The following is a 26,053-nucleotide window of genomic DNA, read 5'->3' on the forward strand; positions in this document are numbered from 1 at the left end:
TTTTCGTTTAGAAACGACATTGGATTTCCGGTACCGGCGATAGCAAACAATTCTTCTGTTTTCGTCTTGAACTTAACTATGTGTCCGTTAAGATCATCTTCTGATACATTGGCCGTATTTTTTAATTTCGAAAGCTTCCAAAACTACCATTACCGAAACTTTATCAATTTGGTATTCATCCCAACCATTCTTTAATGTAAATTCTGCAAATGCTACTGGATCGTTGTCCGTTTTTTGACTTGACTCTCCGTCTCAATTTCTCCTGTTGTTCCTCATCATTGCGGTCCCCCATATAATTGACATTTCCTGAAGTGCGCGTTTTGCACATTTCGAACAAATTTTGTCCTTTGCGGGGCACGATTGTAAGTGGTTCTCTCCGAATTGATTACCACATTTGTAACATTGTTTCTGAGTATTGAAGTTTGTGCTGTGTTGTTGCTGTTGTTGACCTCTTGTAATTTGTTGTCCACGTGGATATGGTCGACCGCGAAATCAGCCCCGACTTCTCTGTGAGCCCTTATTATTCGCATAATTGCTGCGTCCAAGTTTGTTGATAAAATTTTTTGGCCCTTTCTTTAACGTTGTTTGATTTCCGAACGGATTAATTTTCATTATGCGGCCATGTTCAATACTTTTTTCCGTCATTTTGCATATTCATAGGCATCTTGTGGGTTTCGCGTTTGGGCTAGAAATTCCTCGGCAATTTTTTTGTCGTGCAAATGTGCTGTGAATATATCTCTTAACCATTTGTCTTTGCGATCTCCAATGTCGGCCCTTGAGGCCAGTTCAACTAGATCCGCGTGGAATTGTTCAAAACTTTCCATTTTCTTTTGCTTTCTACAAATGAAGTTATATCTTTCAAACGCCAGAATTCTGGTTGTTACAAAAATATCTTGTAAGGTCGTTATCAAATTTCTTGTAGTCACCATATGTAAATCAAGGCCTAGTCGCTTCTGTTGAACTTGTCTTTGTCCCTCGACGCCGAGGCAGAGAAACATGTAGCTTCGTACTTTTGCGTCGGCCTCATCCCACCGGTAAGAATTGTATAAAACACTTTTTTCTCCGGCCTTAACCAAATGGTTCTCCCAGCCGACTCTATTTTCTTGATTTTTAACTTCTCGGTTTTTCTTTTGGGCTTCCGTATCTCCCGTTATTTCAATTTCATAAATGGGTTCTGTAGGCTCAACTATTTCTGGTTTATTTTTTTGTAGATTTCTTACTCCGTTTTCGTCCTTCGCAAAGACTGCCATTTCGAATATTGCTGCCCTTATCGACCACTCATGAGGTGGTTCAGTCAAAGCTTTCTCCCAGAATGGGCTGATGTTTAGCGGGTTTTTCGAAAATCCTGCTATTTCTGGTTTATTTTTTTGTAGATTTCGTACTCCGTTTTCGTCCTTCGGAGTAAGTAGACATTGCGTGTACGGTTGGTGACAACCTGCGCTTCTTCGGCTTGTCGGTTATGGCTTTCAAACGAAACGCAAAGCAGCAAATTCGAAGCAAAAAAACCTGGGCTTCTGTTCTGTGAGATGCATCTCTGATTTTTGGTCACTTGAAACTGAATTTTGGTTAATTGCAGCTGTGCATACGTTTGATCATACAATCTTTTGATTTGATTTTTTATGCGAAATATCTGGATTGAATTACAATTCCTCTTCCAACTGTGGGTCATACTCTCGACTTTTGCAATCGCAAAGAAATCTTTTGAGCTTCATTTATCAAGTCTTTTTTTCTCTCGCCTCAGTTTTTTCTGATTCTTTTGATATCCCGACTCGTTCCCGACTCTTGTTTTCCCGAGTTTTCTGAGCGGTCTCATATCCAGACGTTTTTCTCCTACCCCAGTTTTTACCGCCTTGCGAATTGTTTGAGCTTTCTCTGCGTTTTTCATTTTTTTCAGAAATTGACTCTAATTGAAAGTTTTGCTAAATTTTAAATTGTTCTTCCAGGTGCGCTCTGTGCATAACGTGATCCCCGAGGACAAATTCAACAAAATAAGAACATTACCTTTTATTTTTGTTCACGTTTTCGAATCTCACTAAATCAAAATATTTTTGCTGGTCAAAGCACCCCTAGTCGAGATCCTTTTCAAAAACCATTCAAGATTGCTCAAATTTTTACCAGTCTCTTCAAAATTTTGTCCCAAAACTTTTATCTCGTTTTTGTTGAATTTCTAGGCTACCACAATGACAAATTATAGGCCAAAAAATAATTTAATTGTTCTGGGACCCAAAAAACAGTTGTCAAGGTTGATTACGTCTCCTAAAAAGTCATAGAAAACTTTTAAAGAAACACCTCGAAACTTTGAATCCTTTTAATTATCACCCATTCTGTAATACCTATAGCAACGAAATTCCCCATCCCTTATGAAAAACTGATTTAACGGTTAATCATATGTGAATTTGTACACGATAACAAAATTTACCCCTTTTTTCAAAAGGGGAGGGGATAGTTGATTTTTTTTTACTGCAACAGCTGATTCCCAAATGATCCTCAAACTTTCTTTGTTGAAGAATGAATACTGCTAGCAAAACAATTCAATCAAAAAATAAAACTCATACAATTTCAAAACACTTTAAAAGAATTAAAATGGTTTTAATCATCCAGTATGTATATGCGAGATTAAGTAACAAGCTTTTGCCAGCACGCATCAAGTAATTTTTTCTTAATATTTTTTCTAATTTGTTGTTTTTGATTTTAAAATAAACACATTTTACAAATCTCAAGAAAACACAACTTGAAATCACACAACCAACTTCATAGGGGAAATTTTACGGGCAGGAAAAAACTCAATTAGGAAACAAGGATAGCCAGTTGTTGTGCAAGTATCACTGAAGGTTTCAACCTCCGTAATCAAAGAAAGTTTTTTTTGTCTTCATTCAAAGTAGTGTTTTCTTCATGCAGCGGAAAAAAGAGGGAGAGGGAAAACTGAATTTGGGAAAACCTATAGTTGCTTCAGTAAACTACAATTACTGAAAAGAAAACTTCAAAAGTACAAATGTGAAAGCTACAAATTTCCACAAAACTCGAAAACTTTCAATATTTTTTGTAGGTGGAAGTATTAGAATGAAACCTTAAGGCAGCCTAATTTTAGCTATAACTCATATACAGCTGATTAATTGTTTTACTTTTTCTTCTCCTCACTCGCGTGCTCGGCGCTTAAAATTAGCATTGATAGCACAAATTTGAAACTGATTTTTCTACCATGAGGTCACAATCAGGAAACCTTTGTCGCTTGAATCTAGGTTTTAAGTGCTTGAACATGGTATAACACATGGTCTATTCCAATATTTATTTGTTGTACTTGACCTGCATCTCTATGTCGTTTACCAAAAAAAAAAATTCTCATCATTTTGGTGAAGAATAACCCTAAAGACGATTTTTAACATATTCCCTTTTTTAACTCCAGTTTGAAAATTTACAAAATTCAATTTTGTGTCTGTACAGTTTTTGTGTCTGTTCTTCATAGTGCTCTTTCTGATGACTAAAACATATCCGAAGACAAACTCCTCCCCACTTTCAATGGCCAGAACAAAAATTTATAAGTTTCAATTCAACCTTTTGTGTCATTCAAAAGAAAACGTTTAAATGAATGAAGCCCAAAAATTATTATTCTGTTATTCCAATATTTTATCCAAAAAATTGAAAGTCTTATAATGTCAAGACGTGGGTTAAGTTAACAAATGACTTCTTTAGTACCCTAAGTAAGCCATTCGCACTTGATGTAAATGATGAATTAGTTTTTCAGATAGAAACAAAATTAGAAAAATTTTTGTTTTGATTATGAAAGCTTTAAGGATTGAATCACAATCAATCCATCTCATTTGAATTTTTGCTTCCTAGTTTTGCGTAAAAAAACATCTGAAGATTTAGTTTTTTCGCCTTTTTTACCGATTGGAATAAGAAACAGTTAGTTTAAAAACAGCTAGCATAGTTTTTTTTCGAAAATTTTAGAAATAAAAATTGTTATGAAGCCGAAATAAAACAATATGATTGATAATGCAAAGTTATCTTAAATTTTCTCTAAAAAATATGTTATAATCAACTTTAAAAACCCTCCCGACTTTTTTACAGTCGAGCCGCCCGTAGCCTTATAATATAAGAGAATTATATCCAAACATTTCTCCAATGAGATTGATGTGCTGAAAAATTTATACCAATTGAGAGCTTTTGCCTATTCAATGCGACTCGTTTTTCTTTTTTTGTGTAACAAAAACCGCTAGTAGTTTAATAGTTAAAGGCATTGTAATTTTTATTACATCTGAATTGTTCTGAGTAATTTTTGCATTGATACTTGTCTTAAGACATTGCAGTTGCTAGCTGTCGTAAATGAAATAAAGTTCTGTTGTTGCAATTTCACACGGCCTAAACATGTTTAGAATAGTTCTTTGAATTCCAAAAAACCTTATGAATATCCGGATAAATTTCAAACAATTGAGCCAAAAACAAAACCCTACGATTTTTTTTCAAAAAGATGGATTCCAATGCAAGCTTGTGTTCTCCAATGCAAAATGCATTAGCGTTCGTCAGATAGTTCTACATCTGTTAAAAAACTTTTGTGGCTTCCATCTAAAAGAAGCTTGCAGATTCAGCCTCACTGCCACCAACGTTCAAAAATTAGTTTGAATTGCCAAAAAATCAATGAAGAGAAGATTCTGTTCTGGAGCTCAAACTAAAGCCTTCAATTCCACTAGCAAAATTTTTTGGACACATTCAAAAAAATCTTAACGAGCAATAAAACCTGTCTGTTTATGTCTTTTTCTAACCATTCATCGAACTTTTGACAAAATGAACGGATTAATTTTTCTGGTGTTCTTGTGTTTTTTGCTCAAAGCATGATTCGAAATTTGAACTGATTTTCTGATAGTCTATTTTTACAGTCTATCGGCTTTTTTGATTTTTTCAGGCGGCTTAAAATTAAAACACTCTCTAGCTTGTTATTGTATTTTGTAAGGCTATGGTGTTTTGAAGACAGCCATTTTGGTCAATTAGGATAATTTTGTGTGCGACTTTTACATGGTACCTTCAATGATTAGAGTTGGTAGCAAAAAATAGCCCAGAGCTTACTCCAAATGAACTGCAAATAGAGCAGTGATACACGAAGACACCATGTTCTTGGAATTGCTGTGGGGTGATGATTTTGAAAAAATTGATTTTGAAAAATTTCCATGTGAAAGAGCACTTGGGTTTGTTTGCCAAAAATATCTGAGAACTTAGAGTTTCAGGGCGTAATAATCAAGGCTTTGCCTCAATTTATTTAATCTGGTTTCATTTTAGTATACTTGAGACATTTTATTGCAAAGGATGGTCAAGGTTGTTGAGTTTTTGGATTATTTCTCTAATTTTATATGCTTAGCTCATAAAATTATAGAATAAAGGGCTGATTTAATAAAAATTAGACTGTTTCGTTCAGTATTTTGCAATTCGAACTTCAATATAGTTCACTAACACAGCGAGCTTGAGTTTTGCTCAAAGTTTGATCGACCCTACTGTAAGTTAATTACATTGTTCAGTTTTAAATTTCCCCTTCCTTAGAAACTCCAGCCAGAAATATTGAAATTAAGTTTGCCTAAAAGAAGCTTGCGATTTGAACATTTGCCTGGATGCAATTACAGAGTTACCAAAATCATGTACTAATGTTTTTTTAAAATGTTGATTTTGTCCTCTCATATTTATCAAAAAATACCTCATCAGCCATGTCGTTTATTTCAGTTTTTTGTTGGGGTAAACTGTTGGAAGAAGTTTTCAGCAATACTCCCCCCTCCACTAAACTTAAATAATGAAAATCTGAAAAGATCAATTTTTTAATAACTTGGATACAAACAAAGATACCAATCTGGTCTAGACAGTGAACTTATCAACAAGCAAAAAAATCAAAGTGAACGCACTTTGACGGTTTTGCTTGGTTGACTGAACCTCATAAATGCCTATCAACTTCAGTGTCCAGAACTATGCGTCTCTATGTCGTTTATCAAAACAGTTTTCTTCAATTAGGTGTAGTATAACCCAAAAAACGTTTTTCAAATTATTTCCTTTTTCAACTCCAATTTGAAAATTTACAAAAATCAGTTCAAATTGCATTGGATGTGTGTAATCCGCTTTTCGTGTCTCTTCGGCTCTTTTTGGTGACTAAAACATATCCAAAGACAAGCTCTTCCCCAATTGCAATAGTCAGAACGAAAAACTAAATATTCCAATTCAGCTTCTTGTTTTAATCGAAAGAAAGCGTTTAATTGAATGAAACCTGAAAACCATTATACTGAAATTCTTATATTCTATCAAAAAAATCAAGAATGCTACATCAAGGTGTGCTTCAAATTAACAAACTACTCTTCATTACACTAATTAGGCCATTTCTTCAATGATTAGTTTGATATTTTTAATTTCAAGACTGAGTTAATACTAGAAACTTTTTGATTTCTTCAACAAAAGTAATAAATGCTGAATCCCATTTTGTTTTTTTTGCTAGCTCATTTTGCGTAAAAAAACACAACTGAATACTAAGCTTTTTCCATTTTACCGATTTTGATTTTAAAATATCGGTTTGAATAGTTCTTGAGTTGATACCTTTTGGATATCATTTAAATTTGATAGCTGTCGTCTTTGAAAGTCTGTTGTTGCTGGAAAAATATCACGCGGCCTAAAACAGTTTTAAAAAGTTCTGTGATTTCCAATAAATTTTTTTTTAAGAATCAAAGTGATAAACTTCAAAGAATTAAGCCAGAAATTAACCCTAACGCTGTTTTCAAACCCATTGGAATCTTAGCGCGGATTCTACAGCAAGTTTGTATTTTCCAAAGCGAAACAGATTTCTAAAAAGCTTTTCCGTCACTTTTAAAGTCAAAAAGAACGTAGCACTTCAATATCAGAGAAACTGATCTAAAATTTTGTTCAATGTGGTTGAACTGCTGAAAAAATTTCAAAGTTTAAAAGTTATTGTATATCGATTTTCTTACTTCTTACAAGTTCTGATAAGTTTTTGCATAAATACCTCTCATTCAATATCAACGCATTTGCTAGCTGTCGTTTTCGAAACAAAATTTTGTTGTTGCTGGACAATGTTTTTGCGGCCTAAAATGTTTAGAAAACTTTTGAGGTTTCAAAAAAAAACATCTAACCAAATAAATATGATAAAATTCAAACAACTAAGCCGGAACAACCCTAGGACTTCTTTCAAAACCAATGGAATCTTTGGTTTTTCAGTTACTTCGCAATTGCTATCTGTTGTTTTTCAAACAAAGTTCTGTTGATGGTGAACAATTTTTGCACAACTTAAAACTGATTAGAGAGTTCTCTGAAATTCGAAAAAAACTTGTTTACATATAAATTGGATAAATTTCAAACATTTAAGCTATTTAACCTAACAGTTCTTGAAAAACAAGTGGATTCATAGCGCGGAAGTTTAAGTTTTCCAAAGCAAACTGTATACGCTTTCGTCAGATAGCTCCACATCTGTTAAATAATGATAGTCTATTCCATGTAAAAGACATTTGCGGACTCACCTTCAGCCCCACTTACGTTCAGTGATTAATTTGAAGTTGCAAAACAGACCAAGGGAGAGAAGGCTTTGTTCTAGAAGCCAAAGCAAAGTCTTCCCTTTTCTGTTTTGGAATCTACTTAGAGAAATACTTTGGAACACACTAACAACAAACTTAACGAGTAATAAAAGCTGTTTTTTTTTTAGTTTTTGAACCAATTTTCTAACTTGTGAGAAAAATATTCGTATTATTTTGCTCCAGGTTTTGTTTTTTTTTTGCTCAAAACAAGATTCGAATTTTTAACTGAAATTTTTTGGACAGAATATTTATATAGTCTAAAAGTGTTTGACGATGATGCAAATGATGCAAATTTTTAAGAAATCATTTTAATTTGAGTTGTTGAAAATTCGTTTCGATATGTGTAAATTCAGATTTCAGATGAATTGATGAACCAACTTGATCTTCCAAAGTATAGCCTAAGAGTTAAAAATAGAGGTCACACCAAGCGTAACAGACGGCATAGTTGGCCGGTACCTGGCTGTATTTAATTAGCACCGTTCAAATGACATATAATCGACAATGAGATAGTTTAAAAACGATGAAACAGATATGAACTGAAATAGCACTCTATCTCACTTCCTCTCTTGTGAGAAAAATGAAACAAAGTTATATATACTCAATGATGAAAATTGTTCTTGTTATTGATAAACAGAGATTCTCGCATTCCTCCTCACTCTCCGATGCGCTCACCGGTTCGAATTTCCGGCCTGTTTTTTCCAGTGATTTCGTCATCGGTTCCTTCTTGATTGTTTGTTTGCGTTGCTTCAGGTTCCGTGGCCTAGGTGGCTGAGGCAATCCCGCGGATACTCTCTTTTTGCTGCTCGCATTTTTCGAAGCTGCAACCGCCGACTTCGTAACATCAACGCCATTTTCTAATGTAATTGTATGTGCGCTTTCTGATTTCACCTTGTAATTAAGTTTGTTATACCTGTGGTCTCCAGTATCTTGGTAATGCTGGCGTGGTGGGCCCGGTTGCGGTTCCACGTTGTCCGTCTTGCGAACCATTGGTTCGTCCTGTTGGTTAAGTTATTGTCCCTCCGTAATTTTCCGCTGGTGATTGCGGCTTGTTATGTCATACACAAGTTCTGAGCATACACCCCCCCCCCCATTAATATCCGCTGAGTGTGGCACATCCTGCACCGTGGGATCGTTGCTATCTAAACATGCAGATTCGTCTTTTATTACTCTTGACCAACCTAGATGTTGTATTGATGATTTTTCGGAGAGATTTCTTAGGATCTTATTCGCCTCGCGTCCGTGGTGTGCTTTGAATGTTTTCAGTTTAATTTTAGCGTTAATTGAAAACCGGAGCGCTCCAAGAGCTCATTCAACTTTTTTCCATTGGTTGCTGATTTTTCTCTCCAGCGTACTTGATAATAGAGCTTTTCAAACTACCTATTGTCCGTTCTACACATCTGGTTACACAATGGTTATTGACAGGCGGTTTAATTATCTCAGCTGCTTCGTTGTTGCAAAACACCTTCACATCATTGGACATATTTCGGGTTACTCCATGGGTTACTATGTAAGTTCTTAAAAAATTTAATATTTTGTTCGATCGGTTATTTCCGCACACTATCGTCGACGGCCAACGTCAAAAGCGATCAACCGCCACGAAAACATACTGTTTTGATCCGCTTAAGTTACTAATTAGTCAGCAAAAAAAGTTGAGCTGCCTCATTAGCTTTTTTGTTTAATTAATTTTTCTTTGTTACTTTTCTTTTTTAAAGATTTTAAGTTCTTACCAGACACTGTACACTCTGCGCATCTTTCTGCTATGTTTTCGATTGAACAATAATGATAAGGGTACCAATGTTCCTTGGCAGTTTGATAAACCTACAATTTTCCGTGATGGTAAAAATGAATGCGGTTGTTAATGGCAGTGTTTAAATTGTTGGGAATCACTAACTTATTGTCCATACAAACGACGTTCTCTCGGATGCATAAGTCATTTTCAAATTGGGCAAAGTAACCTGGCGTATGTTTTCTATGTATGTTTGGGTCTTTCTCTTTTATCATATCACGAATGGCAGTAAGTTCATAGTCCGATTTATAATTAAGTTCTAAGAGTTGTAAATTGAAAAGCTTTGATGCGAAGTGAGTTTACTAAAATTTTTTATCCCCGTGCTAACATGGACTTTATTAAATTGTTGGGATCAACTGGAGGAACACTTTCTTGAAGGTAACGAAAAAACATTGTTTTTTTTTATCTTGATTCTTTTGTAATTGCTTCCAGATCAGATGTTGTTGTTTCTTCGATTTTGCTGTCGCTACTATGTAAACTGGGATGCCGTTTTAAATAGTGTTCTAATTTTTTCCATCCATTGTCCCCTATCTATCCATTGTCCCCGTACTTGACTTGTAAGATTTTCAACAACTTGAATTTGAATGAATAATAGCCTCAACTAAATTTTCTTCCGTTTCACTTGACCGTCGGCTTATGCAAATATCATTTCACTGATTGGTCAATTTGCATGCGCTACGGTCGAAAATTTGCATACTGCATTTTGATTGGATGATTTGTTATTTTGATTGGATGACTAATTGTTGCAATACCGCCCCAGGCCGTTATTATTTGCATCACAGACTATTCGAATGTTTCTATGTACGTCAAAATGCCTAAGCTCGACTATATTGGCTACTTGCTGTTTTAACTTTTTAATCATTCCGTGGTACATACGTACTCATTTTTTCACAGCATGGTCGATGTCTGAACTTTTCGTGACAACTAGGATATCATCTATAAACGGGTGTGTCTGCGGAAACTCCGGAAAGATGCTATCCATTGTTCTTTGAATGTCTGCGGGCATTGTTGTTGGGCGTCAGTGTCCCATTTTAATGGTCGATTTCTCTCCTGTCAGTGAAAAATTGCATTGAACGCATATTCCTGCGCTTAAAAGAGTCGGTCCATTTGCGTACGTTAAGTCCCTTGTCGAAACAAAAATTTGCGGTTTTTTCTCACTGATTGTTTGTCCCACGGTACCCAATAATTCTTCTACGTTCGGCATCTGGGCATCTGGTACATATTCTTATGCTTTGTTTTTTCAATGCTACTGACTCAACGGCTAGTTTAACCGACCCATCCATTCAACTGTGGTGACAATATGCGAAACAAAGTGTTTATCTCTTCCAATTTTTCGATGCACCCTTGCTTCATTCGTGTCCACCTTTTCTTGCAAATGTTCAATTCTCAAAAAAACCCGCCTGTAATGTATAATTTTCTATTTTCCCTACCCTACGAAAAAGGTTTGAAAATTGCGTACTAAAATATTCCTGCCACGAGCTCAGTGTTATCTTCTGCTCGCTGTTTTCATCCTGTTTTATCGACATCACTGCTCCCTCTGGCTTCTGTTGAACTAATTTGAATCCCAAATTGGCCATCAGGTGTGATCCAATGATTGATGGTCATTTGCTTCCACTATCACTCGAACCCTTGTAGTTTTCCAGCCATTTGACTCAGGCGTACGTTCATCGTTTCCATCAGCTTCAGCGGGTTATTTCCATAGTCGCGGAACTCGTTATCTTCCGGTATCAGATACTTCAACCTGACATTTCGCGCGCCCAGGGTATTCTTTAGCTCTCCGAAGGTAAAAATTGAAATGGATGATCTACTGTCTATTCATACGCGTGTAGTCTTTCCGTTGATTCCTAAGGGCTATTGAGCTCCCGCGACCTTTAGTTCGGTGCAGCTCTTAGACCGTACTGACATCGCCAAACAATTGCCTGAGCTATCCGAATCCCAAGAATGCGACGGTGCTTCCGATCTATTCACCCAACCAACTGAACTTCCGTTTTGCGACGTCCGATCCTCCGGTATTTCAGAATAGTCGATCGTTCCTTCTTCGTGAATTAAGTTTACTGCTCCGCGTCCCCGATTGCTAGTTTGTTTCCTTCTGAACGTACGTTCATAATTCTGGTTTTCCGGCAGTAGTTGCATGTGACACTTTTCCTATGGTCCGGTGTGGATCCTGGTTGATCACAGCTTCTCCTTTTGATAGGATTCATTCACCATCTGGGGAATCCGCGCGCGGGGTGCTGTCCTCTACCGCGCGGGCGATTATTCCGATAACCACCTCGGATGATTCCGACGGCTTCGGTCCTAATTTGTAGGCCACCCCCATTGGTACCGATGAAGTACATTTCCCCCCGCTCGTAAAACAAAGCAATCCTGTACACTTCTTCTGGGGTTTTTGTTGACCGACTTAATTCAATTTGGGCTTTGCGATTAACCATGTTGATGATGAAAACATATTTTAAAATTCGTTCATCCAATGTGCCAAAACTGCATCTTGCTGCCAGACCGCTGAGCACCGAATGGAATGGCTCAAGCGACTCATCGATATGTTTCTTTCTCGACAGTAGCTGAAAAATTTCATATGTTTCATTCCGTTCCTTCTTGAAGTCCGCTTCCATAGCGTAGATATCTTGTTGCCCCCAGATCAAGATGCTGCCGTATTTTGTGAAGTTCGTCCTGGCTTTTCTCCCCCAGGCACAGATAGAGATTAGAATTTAGCGTCTGTTCGCTCGTCATTCGGATAATTCTGTTCACATCTCCTAGCAGTCACGTCCCAGCGAAGTAGAAGTCTTTGGGGCTCAATCTGTAGTTGGCGACCACGCCCCATTGAAAGCGATTAAACCAGAATTCCCAAAACATAGGCGAATTGCTGCATTTTGTTGGCCAAATCCGATTTTGCCAAAAAGATTTTTTCTCCCACTTGGACCTGTTGGCTCCACCATTTTAAACATCCGTTTCGATACGTGTTAAAACCATTTTCGGATAAATAGATGAGCCAACTTAATCTTTCAAATTATAGCATAAGAGTGCGAAATAGAGGCCACACCAAGGATGACAGACGACGTTGTTGGCCAGTACCTGCCAGTTTTTAATTAGCACCGTTGGAATGACATCATTGACATCTAGTCAGTTTACAAACGATGAACTGATATGAATTGAAATAGCTCTCTATGACAAAGTGGAGGCAACGTAAAAAGCAATAAGTGCATTGAGGGGCGCAGACACCATCACTGTTTTTTGGCATTGCTTGTCGGGGATGATTTCAAAAAATCGTTTTTTAAAAAATTTCTTGCGAAAGAGAAAACTGATGCTTTGACAAAACCATCTAAGAACTAAGCGTTACATGGCAGACACAAGCTTCAGCGTTTCACCCTTATTTAAAAATCTTGTTTGATTTTGTCTTGTGGTGTACTGGATAGAGAAAAACGTTAATGATTTTGTCTTGTGGTGTACTGGGTAGAGAAAAATGTTAATATTGGATAAACTCGTTTTTTTTTCAAATTGGGTTGAAGTTAGACAAAAGTGAAAAATTTCTAATAATTGACGTTTTTACTATATAAAGTACCTCTCAATAAAAACAATTTCTAAGCTATTCGCCCAAATATTATTCTCTTCTTAAATTTTGATGGACTACACAAAATAAGGCTCTGATATAAATTTGTCAGCAAATGGTCACGTTATTCTTAGATAATCTTTGAGTAACTAAATGCAGCAAGAAATTACCCGTTTTTGAAGTAAAAGTTTGGACAAGAATTTTGCAAAACGAGCGCCAATGTTGCTAAATTTCTTGACTTCAAACCGACCGCTTTTTGCCTCAAATTGTAACTCTGACGGCGCCTTAATCATCAGCGCCATCTATTGTTTCAATCCTTGTTTCCGACAAAGAATGATATGATTTGTATTTACGTCTTATAACAAAAGGTTTGATTTGTTTGAATCGAGTTTTGAAGTCATCGAAAATAGAAATTAATATTTCACATTAATTTTAATTGAATAAAAAAATTTCGGATCCACGTTACATTTTTGAAAATTTTTCTTTAGTTCTGTCAGTATTTTTTTTACTATAATGACTAATTCCGTTATTTTTTGTCTAAAGAATCAGCCTTGATTAAAACTGTCTCTTGTTTCGACCTAATTGACCCGTTGATAAAATCTAGATAGGCGTACTGAGCACTGGGGATTTTGGACGCCTCCATTTAAAATAATAAGGTGCATTAGATACCAAATTGTTCACGTACTTGAGCGGACGCAGGGGTACGAAATAAGGGCCTTCAGTCAATTAAATGACCAAAGTACGTAAGAGGGTTTTTAAAATTGAAATCTAGATAAAATGTTCAGTTCTTTATCATTCTGTCGATCCATAGACCCAAAAGTAGTTTCTCGTCATCTGACCCGGAGCAGCAGAGACAAAAAAGAATCCAATTCACTAAAATAACCGCTTATCCTATTTTTCAGTCCTTTGTCTAGCTAGAGGGGTGATTTTTTAATGGAATATACACCCAAGTTCAAACAAATTCCCCAAATTCTAAATTTAACTCGGTCGCACTTTCGTGACTAACTAATTCTGTTAAAATGACAGTGACGTATGCTTTGTATTATTAAAATGATTTTAAAAAGACCTTTTCATTAAGAAATTTTAAATCTTTTTTCAGCTTTTAATAAATGAAGTCTTTTCATTGCCAGAAAAATGACCATCCGTCAGTTCAAAAAAGATCCGCCCCTTAAATACTTTAATGTTGAACTTCTACGTTTGACTTATGTTTTATAGAAGAATTATATTTGATTTTCGATTTTTATTGAATAGGATCACGAGAATCAGAGAAAGTTAAGACCAGTTTCAAAGTGCCAGTCTTGAATATTTTGGCGAAAACAATAAATATTGATTAGAGCCTGCTTCAAAATCTCGTGCCTCGCTCCAGCTTTATTTTGCAAATAAATTGCTAGAGCGTTTGGTTTGTTCTTGAGCTATAATGCCAGATTCAACCACCCAGATTCAACCACCCTCTTTTATTGATCGGGGGCTTTAATTTGGCCAAGATTGAAACCTAATCCCCAGCTATTGGCTCAGGTGAAATTGGGCTGTTTCGTTTAATATTTCGAAATTCAAACTTCAGTATAGTTCACTGGCACAGCGAGCTTGAATGTCGCTCGAAGTCTGGCCGACCCTATTGTAAATTGGTTACATTGTCCTGTTTTAAATTGCCCCTTCTTTAGAAACCCCGGAGAGCAACTTTGAAATTACCTTTACCTAAGGAAGCGTGTGATTTGAAAACTTACCTGAATCTAAATACGAAGTTATTTAAAATCTTAGATTTGGAAAATGTTGATTTTGGCCTCTTCTAATTATCAATAGAAATACCCCATCAGTAATTTCATTTATTTCACTGATTTCGTTGGAGTGAGTCGTTGGAAACAATTTTGCGTCTTTTTGGTTATACACCCTCCCTCCACTAAATCTGAATAATAAAAATGTGAAAAAAAAAAACAATTTTTATTACAAAATTGGATTGTGACACAGATACCGATCTGGTCTAGACACTAAACTTACTTATTAACGAGTAAAACAAACAAAGTGAACGCACTTTGGCAGGGACGGATCTAGGATGTTCTCGAGGGGAGCGGATCGAATCCCTGAGGGAGGGAAGATCGTCCTCTCCCCCTAAATCCTCCCCTGCACTTTGATGGTTTTGTTTGTTTGACTGTGCCTCATAATTGCCTATTGACTTCAGTGTCTAGAGCAGACCTGTCTCTACGTCGTTTACCGAAATATTGAAAAGATTCTACTGAAAAAAAAAACTCAAAATCAACTTGGAATGCATCAATTTGATGTCGCAAAAAGGTAAAATTAAAAAAATTAAAAATTATTAAATTATTTTGACACATTTTTGTAAGTTAAAGTAAAAAAAGGAAATAATAGATAAAAGATAATGTTTAAAGCCAAATCCATCATATGAATGCAACTTTCTGAAAAAAAACAATCGTTTTTTTCTCGTCATGTTGGTTTTGGTATAACCGAAAAAATATTTTTCATATTATTCCTTTGTTCACTCCAGTTTGAAAATTTAGAAAAAAATTCTTACAGAAAAGTCAGTTCAACGATGCATTGGATGTTTGTGCCCTGCTGTTCGTGTCTGTTCGGCTTAGTGCTCTCTCTGCTGACTGCATCGTGCAGAGGAACAGTGATAGGGGTGTGCAACTGCTCCATTGGACAATTCGATGTACTCTGCGGCAGCACAATGCAAGAACCAACGGTCAGAATCATCTCTCATTTCCCGCTTTCTTTCGCTCAGGGGCGGATCAGGGGGGGGGGGGGATTTTGAAAAAAAATTTCGAAAACGTTGTTGACTTTTTTCCAAGCACTCCCAGTACCAGAGGGGAGTAAAAATATATTTTAAATATATTTTAGCCAAAAATAAATATATTTTATTAAGAATCCTTAACAAAAAATAATTGCAATTATTGCATTTATTTCTCAGTGAAAAATTTGAAAGAAAACTTTTATTCTCTGCGCAAAATCTGATTGATTGTATTTAAATCCCAATATGATTTATTGAAAAACAAAAACATCTAAGATTCGAAATGCATCGGAAGGATTTTCTATAAGGCTACTAACTCGAGTGATCAATGTGAATGTTATTTTATTCGCGAACTGCTGTTGTGCAGCTCATTATCCAATAGTAATCACCGAGGTCAGCTCATAAGTAAGAATTTTCGTATAAATCTACGATCATACGTTGCTGCAAGATATTGTCTCCAACAATAAATAAAATTCATTGAGGAATCTCAAAAACAAATTATTTAACTGTATTTATTGGCAATAATTGCGATATCAATATTTTCTTTTACACCTCCCCTGCCCAGAACAATCTAAAAAACTTTTTTTGACCAATAAGGAAAACTTTGACCAAAAAATTTTTTTGGAAATTTTTTGGAAAACTTCGACCAAAAACTTGCGTTTTTTCGGCGCGTGCCCAAGACGCCGCCTGCAGAAAAATTTTAGGGTTGGTCGGCCTAAAATGGATCTCATAGATTAATAGCAAATGGTCTCCTTTGGTTGGTGAGAGGGTCAAAATGTTTTCGTTTTTTTTTGTTGTGTTAGCTACAAGTTCTAAAGGGCAGCGAACGTTTTACACATGTTTTCTACTTCGATTTTTTAAGGGCCCAAAAAATGAAACCAACTAAGCACAAGTAAACAATTTGAAAAAAATGTTAGTTGTACTTTTAAAAAATTTCAATTAGGCAAGTGAGCGAATGCGCAGTTACCAGATTTCTTGCGCTTTGCTTAAACTGAGCGCAAGTACGATAGTTGGTCCCTGAAAAAAGCAAGTATGAAAAGTCGGTTTTCTTTTAAAAAAACTATTGGGCAAATAAACAATGACGCATCGTGTTTTGCATCATTTTTCCCCGTGAGTTTATTTTCTGTTAACCAACTGTCATTTTTTCGCTCAGTTACGCTGGTTAAGTGGAATTTAACATCTTGCAAAAAAAAATTTTTCAAGTTTTTTGCCAAAAGCACTCGGTTTATTTTGCAAAGCAAAGTTGCAAATTTGAGCAAGCCAATTTGCAAAATCAATAAAATCATCTTCAAACATTTTACACGGGCTTGTTTATCGACAAATATGCCAATTGGTTGGTTTTTTGTAAGAAAACAGTCTGTAGACCGGGTTCCTTTGTGAGCCCACATCAAACAATTTTTACAGAAATGGAGTGATTGATTAAATGCTAGCTGCTATCAATCGATTGCCTTCACAGCTCAACCTAACTGGTTTTTTAGTGTTGTCTAAAGCTCGAATTTATCAAAATTTGTCAAAACTTATTGTTGTAGAGTAAGAAAAAATCAATTGACACCGTTGAGCCGTTTTTTCTGTTAGGATGGCGCCAATTTTTTCTTCATTGGTGATTGATTGAAGCTATCTATGACTTCAACAAAAAAGCTTGCCACTTTTTTCAATTAACTTACTTTTGACTTCCGTTGCGAAATTAGTTCATAGTGTAATCATGATAGCCCAAAAACTAAACAAACTATTTTTTTGACGAAATAGTATCTCATTCAATAAAATCGCCTATATCTTTTACTTTGAAAAACAGGTTGTTCTAGTTCCGAACGTTACAAAATGTGTTTAGTAGTTTTTACAGGTATAGTAATTTTTTTCTCTCAAGACAAAAATTGATTTTTTTAAAAGTCATATTTTAATTAATGATAACTACGTTATTTATGTCTTGATCTTGAACATTTCAGCTCAATAATATTCTATGGTGATTTGAGAATGGTATTTGGCCGATTTCAGAACCAACACTTGATATTTTTTGTTCTACATACGAAGGGATAATTTTCAAAAAAGTTTCCTCTTTTTTTTGTTTCAAAGTTTTATCAATTTTCGAAGTTCCCAGAAAAGATTACTTATTCCACAGACCTAAAAAGTATGTCAGAATATTCAGAATTTTACCCTGATATATCAGCAGCGCAGTCTCATAGCCAAAACTGAATACTGTATAACCACATTTCGAAACAGTGTTTAGCGTGAAGTACCATACATACAGTTGAAAGAATCTCAGTAACGATAACTTACAGTTAAAGCAGTAAATAGAGTTATTTTTGACTTCAATGATTACTGCAAAGTACAGTAAATTGAGCTCCTCTTTTTCTAGAAAATACAATCTACCACCAGAAATAATATCCGGCTGCGATAATACCGCTTTTAGTTCACAAATGTGAAACAAGGATAGCCGGTTACTGTGCAAGTAGGACAAATTGTTCCGACGATAGTCTTTAAAAATACAAAGTTTTTTTTACCGAATTTTGTCTTTTTTTCGGCGTGGTGTGATAAAATTAGCTGAGCAAAAAAAGGAGGTTATTTATATTCAAAAGCTAATTTTCAAGTTTTTCAAACTTTCAAGTGTTTTGCAATTTCATCATTTTGCAATTACTAGAAAATCTCTTAGTAGAAAGCTTTTAAGCAATTCAAATAAGTTTGCTCGCTCACTTTATTTGCTCGAAACGAGACCAAAAATCAAAAAATTTGAACTGGTTTTCCTCGACGCAGGGAAGCCTTTTATATATAACTCAACCCAGTCTAATCATTGTTTATTGTACTTGATTTTCCGTGGAACAAAAACACCCGAACAAAAAAAAACACACTTGAATACAAAAATCTTGCCCATTTTCAATGGTCGGAACAACAAGGATATTTCTTTGCTGTGCAAACATCCCAGAAAATTCCGATCACAATAATTCAAAAAATAATTCAAAGGAAAAACGTAATTCTAAAAAACATGAAAATTGTTATTTCGAAAATTTTTGAATGTTTTTTCAATTTTTTTTTCATGCTGATTTTAAGTTAAGCTTGACTGAATAAGTTATAAACAGGAATGAGAAGTATTTTTTATGTAAATCGAATTAAATTGGAAGGCAAGCTGTTTATCGAATATTTTCCAAACTAGTCTGAAAACCGAAAAAATAGACCCGTTTTTCTCGCCACTGCGAAAAATAGTTTCAGCTTTTTCTAAGAAATCGAATCACAGCTAGAAGGGTTTTAATATGATACCACTCTTGAACCCCTTCGTCTTTTTTGAGATAATTCGAAAAAACTTTGCGACCTTTTCTTATTTTTCTAGGTCAGTCAAATTGTTTTCCGAGCGCTCCCAGAACACAATAAGAAACCTTTTTTGACCAAAATATTTTGCGCGGCAGCCAATTTTTTGAAAAACAGGTCAACAAAAATGCATGCTGTTTTTGAGCACCTTGTGAAAAATTTGGGCCAAAAATTTGCGTTTTTTCGGCAGAGCAGAGGATGTAGCAGAGAATGTAACAACCAGTTTATTAAGAAAACCAGTTTCATTTTTTTCGGCAATAGAACTTTAAAAAAAATAAAATAAATAAATTTAAATTAATGAAAAAATTGAAAATGATTGTTACATTCTCTGCTACATACATGGCGATCGGGTTCACATGCTACAAAAACTACTTTGTTTCAGGGCGAAAAACTGTTCACAGACTTCGAGTCACTTCACAGTGAGTATATTTTGCCGATTCTCATCTTCAAATGACTTTTCACCAATAAGTTAGTGTTAAACTAAGAACTAATTTTGATGATTTTGGAAAAAAATGTCATATTCAGCCTCCTAGCTCATCATAGTAATCATAAACATGGTAATGGTTAATTATCTCTAAAAATTTTTGAAAAAAATTGTTGGAAAAATTGCTATAGAATATCCAAAAGCCTTGTTGAAATAAAATAAAGTATGTTCTTAAATTCCGAATTGGTTAATTTCAGAGGTAGATTTGGGAAACAACAGTGGCCATTTCCTCTTCTCAATGTCCAGGTGCGCCCTTGACATCATCTCTGGAACCCCCTTCATCAAGTTCCCCTATTTGATGCGGGTGCAGATCTCCGAAAACAACATCACTAAACTAGACTCCTCCATATTCGCAAACCTAGAAGGTCTGGACTTGCTAAACATCCAGCGCAACTACATCGAAGAAATGGACCCAGGAACATTCAATGGACTCAACATGTTGCAAACTCTGGATATATCTGACAACTATTTGAGTGAAGTCCCTGAGAAGCTGTTTGCAAACAAGCCAATGTTGCTCAAACTGGTTATGAGCAACAACAAAATCAAACGCCTCAGTAAAAATATATTTTCAGGCAAGTTTTCCATCATTACTGTAGTATATTTTCATGAAGCTGATTGACAATCGAAGCGTATCTTATCCGATTAGATGATTCACGTCATTTTTGGCACCACTGTTTGTTTATTTTTTAATGGTTAATTTTTTGTTGCGACTATTCTGAAATATTAATAGAAAGCTTTTAATATTTAATGGTTAATTTTTGTTGCGACAAATATTAAACGAAAGCTTGTTAGTTTTTCATGCAAATTAATTGACTTGAAAGCAATTTTGCATTCATAAAGTCTCTTCTATAAAACTCTTTCAAACATGATTGCGGTTCCAAGAAAAATATTACAAAAAACACTCCCAATCCAATGTAACAAATGTTAAGCTTGTCTTATTTAGGCTACCAGTACTTAACTGGTTGTTTAATTTCAAAATGCTCTCCTGTTACCAAAAAAAATCTTAATTTCAGTTCTTTTCTTTTCAATTTTTTGTCCTAAATATTGCACAGCATCTCAGCAAATGGTTACTCTATATGACAAAGTTTTACCAAGTCTTTAACTTCAAAGCAAATATTTCCTCTCAAAAATGAGATGAAAGAAAACAATACGTCCTGTTTTTTATCCAAAGATGGGAAAACCATGATGTCTGTAAAACTGATGTCTCTACAGGTGCACCGAATTTGGTTGAACTGGATTTGAGCTGGAACAAACTTGAGTCCTTTCCCGAAAATTTCTTTACCTCAGTCAAGAATTTACAGGCGCTGAATTGCGCCAACAACGAAATCAAAATTTTCCCTCAATCTCTCAGCAAGCTGGAGTTTCTTATGCACCTCGACATGAGCGAGAATCACATTAAAAGAGTGCCTCCGAGAATTTTCGCGAACATGAAAGACTTGAATTACATCGATTTGAGTGGCAATGATTTGGAGGAAGTTGGAAGCGGTGTCTTTGTAGGACCTGGAGGAACGATTAAAAGTTTGATTTTGGCAGGAAACAAAATCAGGACTTTTCCGAAAAGTGCACTGCAGTCGTTGAAATGGGTGGGTCATTCATTCAGGCTTTTAATATTTTCATCGAAGACTGATTCGATTGATCATCTTCGATAACATTTCGAATAATGACTTAAGCAGAGGCGGATTTAAAGTATCAACCCCCCAAGCTCTAAGGTTTCGACCCACTGATCAACGAAAGGGTCTTCCTTTTGGTTTTACTTACAAAAACGTTCATTTTTGTAAACTATTGCTCAATTTTTTCCAATGGGGCTGAAATGTACTAAAATAAGCTCTAGTGTCAAAACCTTCAAAAAAGTGCTCAAAAAATTGGTATTCTTTTGGCAAAATAGGGTTTTTATAGTAATTCGGTAGATCTCGGAAAATCAATTTTGTTGAGCTTAAAAAAACTGTTTTCAAAAATGTTTCTGGAGCGCCGACCTTGTACTACGATCACGTGACAAAGAATTTGCCCCTTTTTGTTTTATTCAGTTTTTTGAAACTCACACAATAGATGCATTTTCGTCTATAAACTTTTACTCCCAGATTCGTTCTCTTCAGTCAGGAGTTCTCTTTAGTCAGGAGAAAACTATTTGAAAAACTAATAAACTCTTGCAAGGTGAAAACTGCAAAAAATCACGTATTTAGCCGAAATAGCGTATAAAGTATCCTAAAAATAGCAACTTTTGTAAATGTGGAGGGGTGAGGGGGTTGGCAAAATGTAAAAGAGCCTGAATCAGATGTTCAATTTAATAAAATATTCAAAAAAGTGGACACTTCAAAATAGAAAAATTGAGAAAACAAACTTTGTAGCATTGAACGAGTCAATTGCATTTTTCCAGATGGGCATATGCTAATTGACACACATGCTAATAGTCAGCTCCACACGGCTGTAAGTGACCCTATCATACCAAATATGGCTGTCATGATCATGTCCAGATTGATACTGTTTTTGGGTCTTGTTGTGTCCAAAAAATGTTAAAAGATCCGGCATAAGGATTATGTGTAAAGAATATAAGTATGGTTGTTTCAGGGGCGGATAAAGCTTTCGTTTTTTGGGCTCTTTTTGGCGCGCTCCCTCTCAAAATTAGTAAATGCGCTTTTAGAAAAATTTTAGGGTCCGTTGGCCAAAAAATGATTTCTTAAAAAGTACCCTTAAAAGGAGAAAAAGTAAGGGTCGAATTCCTGAGGGGAAGGGGGGAGAAGCGTCCGACCTCCGCCTTCCCTCCCTAAATCCGCCTCTGGTTTGATTAATATAACGATTATGGTGCAAGCATTGTTACTTCTCCAGTAAAAAAAGCCTATTTTTGTGCAGATTCGGAAATTGGACTTGTCAAACAACTCGATTCGCTTCCTGCCAGCACTGTGCTTGGGGTCAATCAAGGGCATCGATACCATGGATCTCTCTTTCAACCAGATAGAGGACATTGACCCCTCAGCCTTCAAGGAGATACCAGAAGATAGTGCACTTTCGCTCGACCTCAGTCATAATTCTATTTCTTATTTAACAGTTGTCATGTTCGATGAGCTCGATAACTTCAGAGTCAACTTGGCCGAAAACAAAATCAGGTTTGAATTGGAGATTATTGACGATTTTACGAAAAATTATGAAACTAATTATGATATTCCGCTTTAATTGAAGCTAATACTTTATTCTTATTTTGAAGTAGAAAATCAAAAAATCAAATAGAAAAATTATAAATTATGAAAAAATTTCGAGCTTCTTCGAAAATACTGAATAAACATTTTTACGAGTTTGAAACGATTTTATGCTAATGATTTTCAAGTTCAAACTATAATTTGGTTTTGAATTTTGTTCAGATGCAATTGTGCGATGGAGAGATTCTACGAATGGGCGAGCCAACAAGACGAATCCAAAGGCTTCTCATCTGTCATGTGTCTCAACCCAGTCGGCGTCAGAGGCATTCGGCTAACTGACCTTCGGTCTAAAGACAGTCTTGTGTGTGCTGCGCCTGAAATCGTGCCCACCACTTCTGAAGTGCAAGCGCAGAAGGGTCACCAAGCCTACTTGCCTTGCTACAACACAGCTGAGCCTCTCGCTCAAACCAGTTGGTCTTTCAAGGGAAACAAAGTTGAAAATAACTCCAAGGTTAGTCATGTCGGGTTGCGCCGGCCGCTTCTATTTCGGGGTCGCGCCATCTTCACCTTGGAACTTATCGGTTGCAAAATTCTGGACATACTGAATATTGGTCGCTAATGTTTGGTCGCGTCGTATCCGCCTCGGTCGCGAAACTCTGGAAATGCCATATTTTGGTAGCGAAAGTCTGAACATAAGTTTAAGACCTCGACCCAGGCAAAAAACCAGTAAAATGGACAGATAAATGAAAATATATGACCTCAGAACAGAAATGGAAGCTATCATCCCTGGTCAACGTTTTTGGCGATTTCTTATCTATGTAAAGTTAGGATAAAATGGGAATTAATGGCAAACTTCAAACTTTTTTCTTAGCCTTTTTTTGAGCCGAGTAGTCGGAAAAAGAGAGGAAAACAATCCATGAAAAGGTCACAATAGTTCGAACTTGTGGGAGAGTTCAAATTTTGGCAACTTTTCCAAGACGTGTACTCTGCCTCAACTTTTCACCCAAAAACTAGCCCAACAATTGTCTGGACTTTATGTTAGACATTCAGACTATTCTGAAATATCCATGAATTGATAAAATTCAAACTGTTTTCAAATTCAAACTGCTCTATTCAAAAATCGCTAGAAAAAGTGTACAAAAAATAGAACATTTTGCGAAGCGTTGCGATTTTTCCATCGAATTGTTTTCCAGCTGTGCATTTCAGCAGAAAAAGTCGGCCTTGATGAATAAACTTTAAGCTATACAAAATTCTAGTTAAGAAAATAATTTATTCAGTTGAGGTGGTTTATCCGCGAAGCATAAGCCAACAAGAATGGACCATGGAACCAACGACCTTACAGGTAGTTTAGAAGCTCAAAAATTTTGCTTGTATTTACGAAACTTTTTTCGGGTGAGTCGCAAAATTGTTTTTACTGACCTTATTAGATTATTAGATGAGTTTAAGCCAACACAAAATCATTCGAAGAGCAATAAGTCTGCTCGTATCAGGACGGAGCCCTAAATGTTCCGACTGCCTTTTAAGGTCTATGGAGCAGTAAAAACATGAAAAGTTTAAATGTAAAAAAATTAACTATTTATTTTTTTTAATTTTGAGATTTTTTTTTGTGAAAACATCCCCCCACATGCCATAATAAGTAGAAAGTGATAGATTTTGCTCCTACTGACATATCAATTTTTGGCATATAAGCTTCCTTGAACCAATTTGGAACGATTTCTAAGACTGATTAAATCTCCGCTTATGCGTTGATATCACGATATAAACAGCGCGTTGATTGTCCCAAATTGACCAAAATGGTTATCTTTAAGCCCCATAAATTCACAAAAAGTTTGCACAGGTGAAGTAATTTTTCAAATTTAAGCTCAGGACAACAAAAACTTTCGAATGATACAAAAAAGTTCCGTCAAAAACGGCTATTTAATAAGTCGAAATTTGTCTGAAGAAAAAAAACCCACCACGAGCACAAATATTCCGTTACTTTCGGTACGAAAGTCGGAACAAAAAAGCATTAGTTATCATTATATTTAGACTTCAATTCTGGAAGCGGGTTCGCTCGTCATCCGAGACCTCACAGAACAGGACGCCGGAGTGTGGACATGTATGGCCTCGAACCCACGTGGAAAGGACTTCATCTCCGTCTCTCTTTCGGTAACAGACTGCAACTTCTCACCTACAACATCTCTCACAATTTCACTCATTCTTTTCATAGCTTCCTTCATTCTCTTTGGAATAGCAATTTTGATCTGTGTCTTCAATAAGAAGAAAGGGCGCCAAAACGAAAAAGGCAAATCTCCTTTCGAACTGAGCGACAATAACAGCTTGCAGTACAACCAGGCACCGATTTTGCCAAAACAAGGAGATTATAAGATGCCGGAGTTTCTACAAAATGATCTGTCCAACGAAAGTTGAAAGACCGAACTCTGTTAGTTTATAGGTTGTGCTGGATTTAAAACGCCTTTTATATGTTTATAACTGTTTGGCTTACGTGAAAGAAATATTTTTGATAGAAAGAGAAATGTATGCGTAAATTCACTAAAATTTAAAGTTTGGTATCAATTTTTAAACCATTTCTCCGCGAGATGCAGTAACATATCGAATGTATAACTTGTTCAAATTTATACTATATCATTGACTGGTTGGTTAGATGGCCAATAAACTTTGTGTCAACTACAAACTTTATAAACTTATTGTACCCATTTATTGCGAAAGCCTCAAAATCCGTATAAATCATGAGCGAATCTAGATTTTCAGAAAAAAATTGTCAATCTTTGTAAGCACAATTTGATTTTTTAAAATCTTGTTGACCTTTTCCTGTATGACTAAATGGATTAGTCGAGCCTGTTTAAATCAATATAAGGGCCATATTTTGGCAATTTTTTGCGCAGTAGGCAAACCTGAAAAAAAAACAGGTCAAAAATGATTTTCTACAGCAATTGTTTTTGCTTGTGATTAGAATGCTTCAGCGTCATCATATGGGAAATTAAATTTTTTTTGTTTTGAACTATTTGAAAGTATGGTGTTATGTGATTGCAAAACTTTGTTTTTTTTTCTCGCTTTCACTCATGAATCCTCAAAACCTTCACATTAGCATGCAATTTCATACCGTATACAAAACAAGCAGGGAAGATTTAAGTGGGGGCGCCTCAGCTCCTCAGGGATTCGACTCAGAAAAACTCTATTAATTTAGCCAAAAATTTCTAAATAGGGCCCAAAAACAGACTTGGTGGTCTGTTTGTTCTAATATTGGCCAGTGTAGCAGAAATTTTGCCTAAATAAGAATCTTAATGGTATTTAACGAGAGCTCTCAAAATCAAATTGGTCAACCAAAAATAAAAATTATCAAATTTATCAACCATTAATAAAAATCTCACAATCCTTCAAGAAAATCCTAGATAAGCCTCTCGTGCCAAGCGTCTGTCAAACTACTGTACAGTGGAATTTTACAAAACTTTCAGGCCTAGTTGACCGATAATGAATGTCGTAAAATAGCAAAACGCAAATTATTTAAGTCAGCAGGG

General features: G+C 35.7%; 1 protein-coding gene across 6 annotated transcripts; it reads left to right on the forward strand.

Annotated features, from left to right (window-relative positions):
* The first annotated feature begins 13,693 nt into the window (after nt 1-13,693).
* On the forward strand, nt 13,694-25,169 carry LOC134854472 (leucine-rich repeat-containing G-protein coupled receptor 4-like). 6 transcript variants are annotated; one of them, XM_063870750.1, is made up of 8 exons: nt 13,694-14,725; nt 15,381-15,578; nt 19,303-19,339; nt 19,602-19,976; nt 20,617-20,987; nt 22,252-22,505; nt 22,758-23,046; nt 24,564-25,169. In XM_063870750.1, the coding sequence occupies exons 2-8, from the start codon at nt 15,426-15,428 to the stop codon at nt 24,942-24,944; spliced, it is 1,860 nt and encodes a 619-aa protein (XP_063726820.1). In that variant the 5' UTR covers nt 13,694-14,725; nt 15,381-15,425; the 3' UTR covers nt 24,945-25,169. The 6 variants fall into 6 exon arrangements, with proteins under 6 accessions (XP_063726820.1, XP_063726812.1, XP_063726829.1 ...); XM_063870742.1 differs by having other exon boundaries at nt 15,394-15,578; XM_063870759.1 differs by having other exon boundaries at nt 15,410-15,578.
* The last annotated feature ends 884 nt before the right edge of the window (nt 25,170-26,053 follow it).

The sequence above is a fragment of the Symsagittifera roscoffensis genome, chromosome 1, assembly GCF_963678635.1.
Source record: "Symsagittifera roscoffensis chromosome 1, txSymRosc1.1, whole genome shotgun sequence".
NCBI lineage: Eukaryota > Metazoa > Xenacoelomorpha > Acoela > Convolutidae > Symsagittifera > Symsagittifera roscoffensis.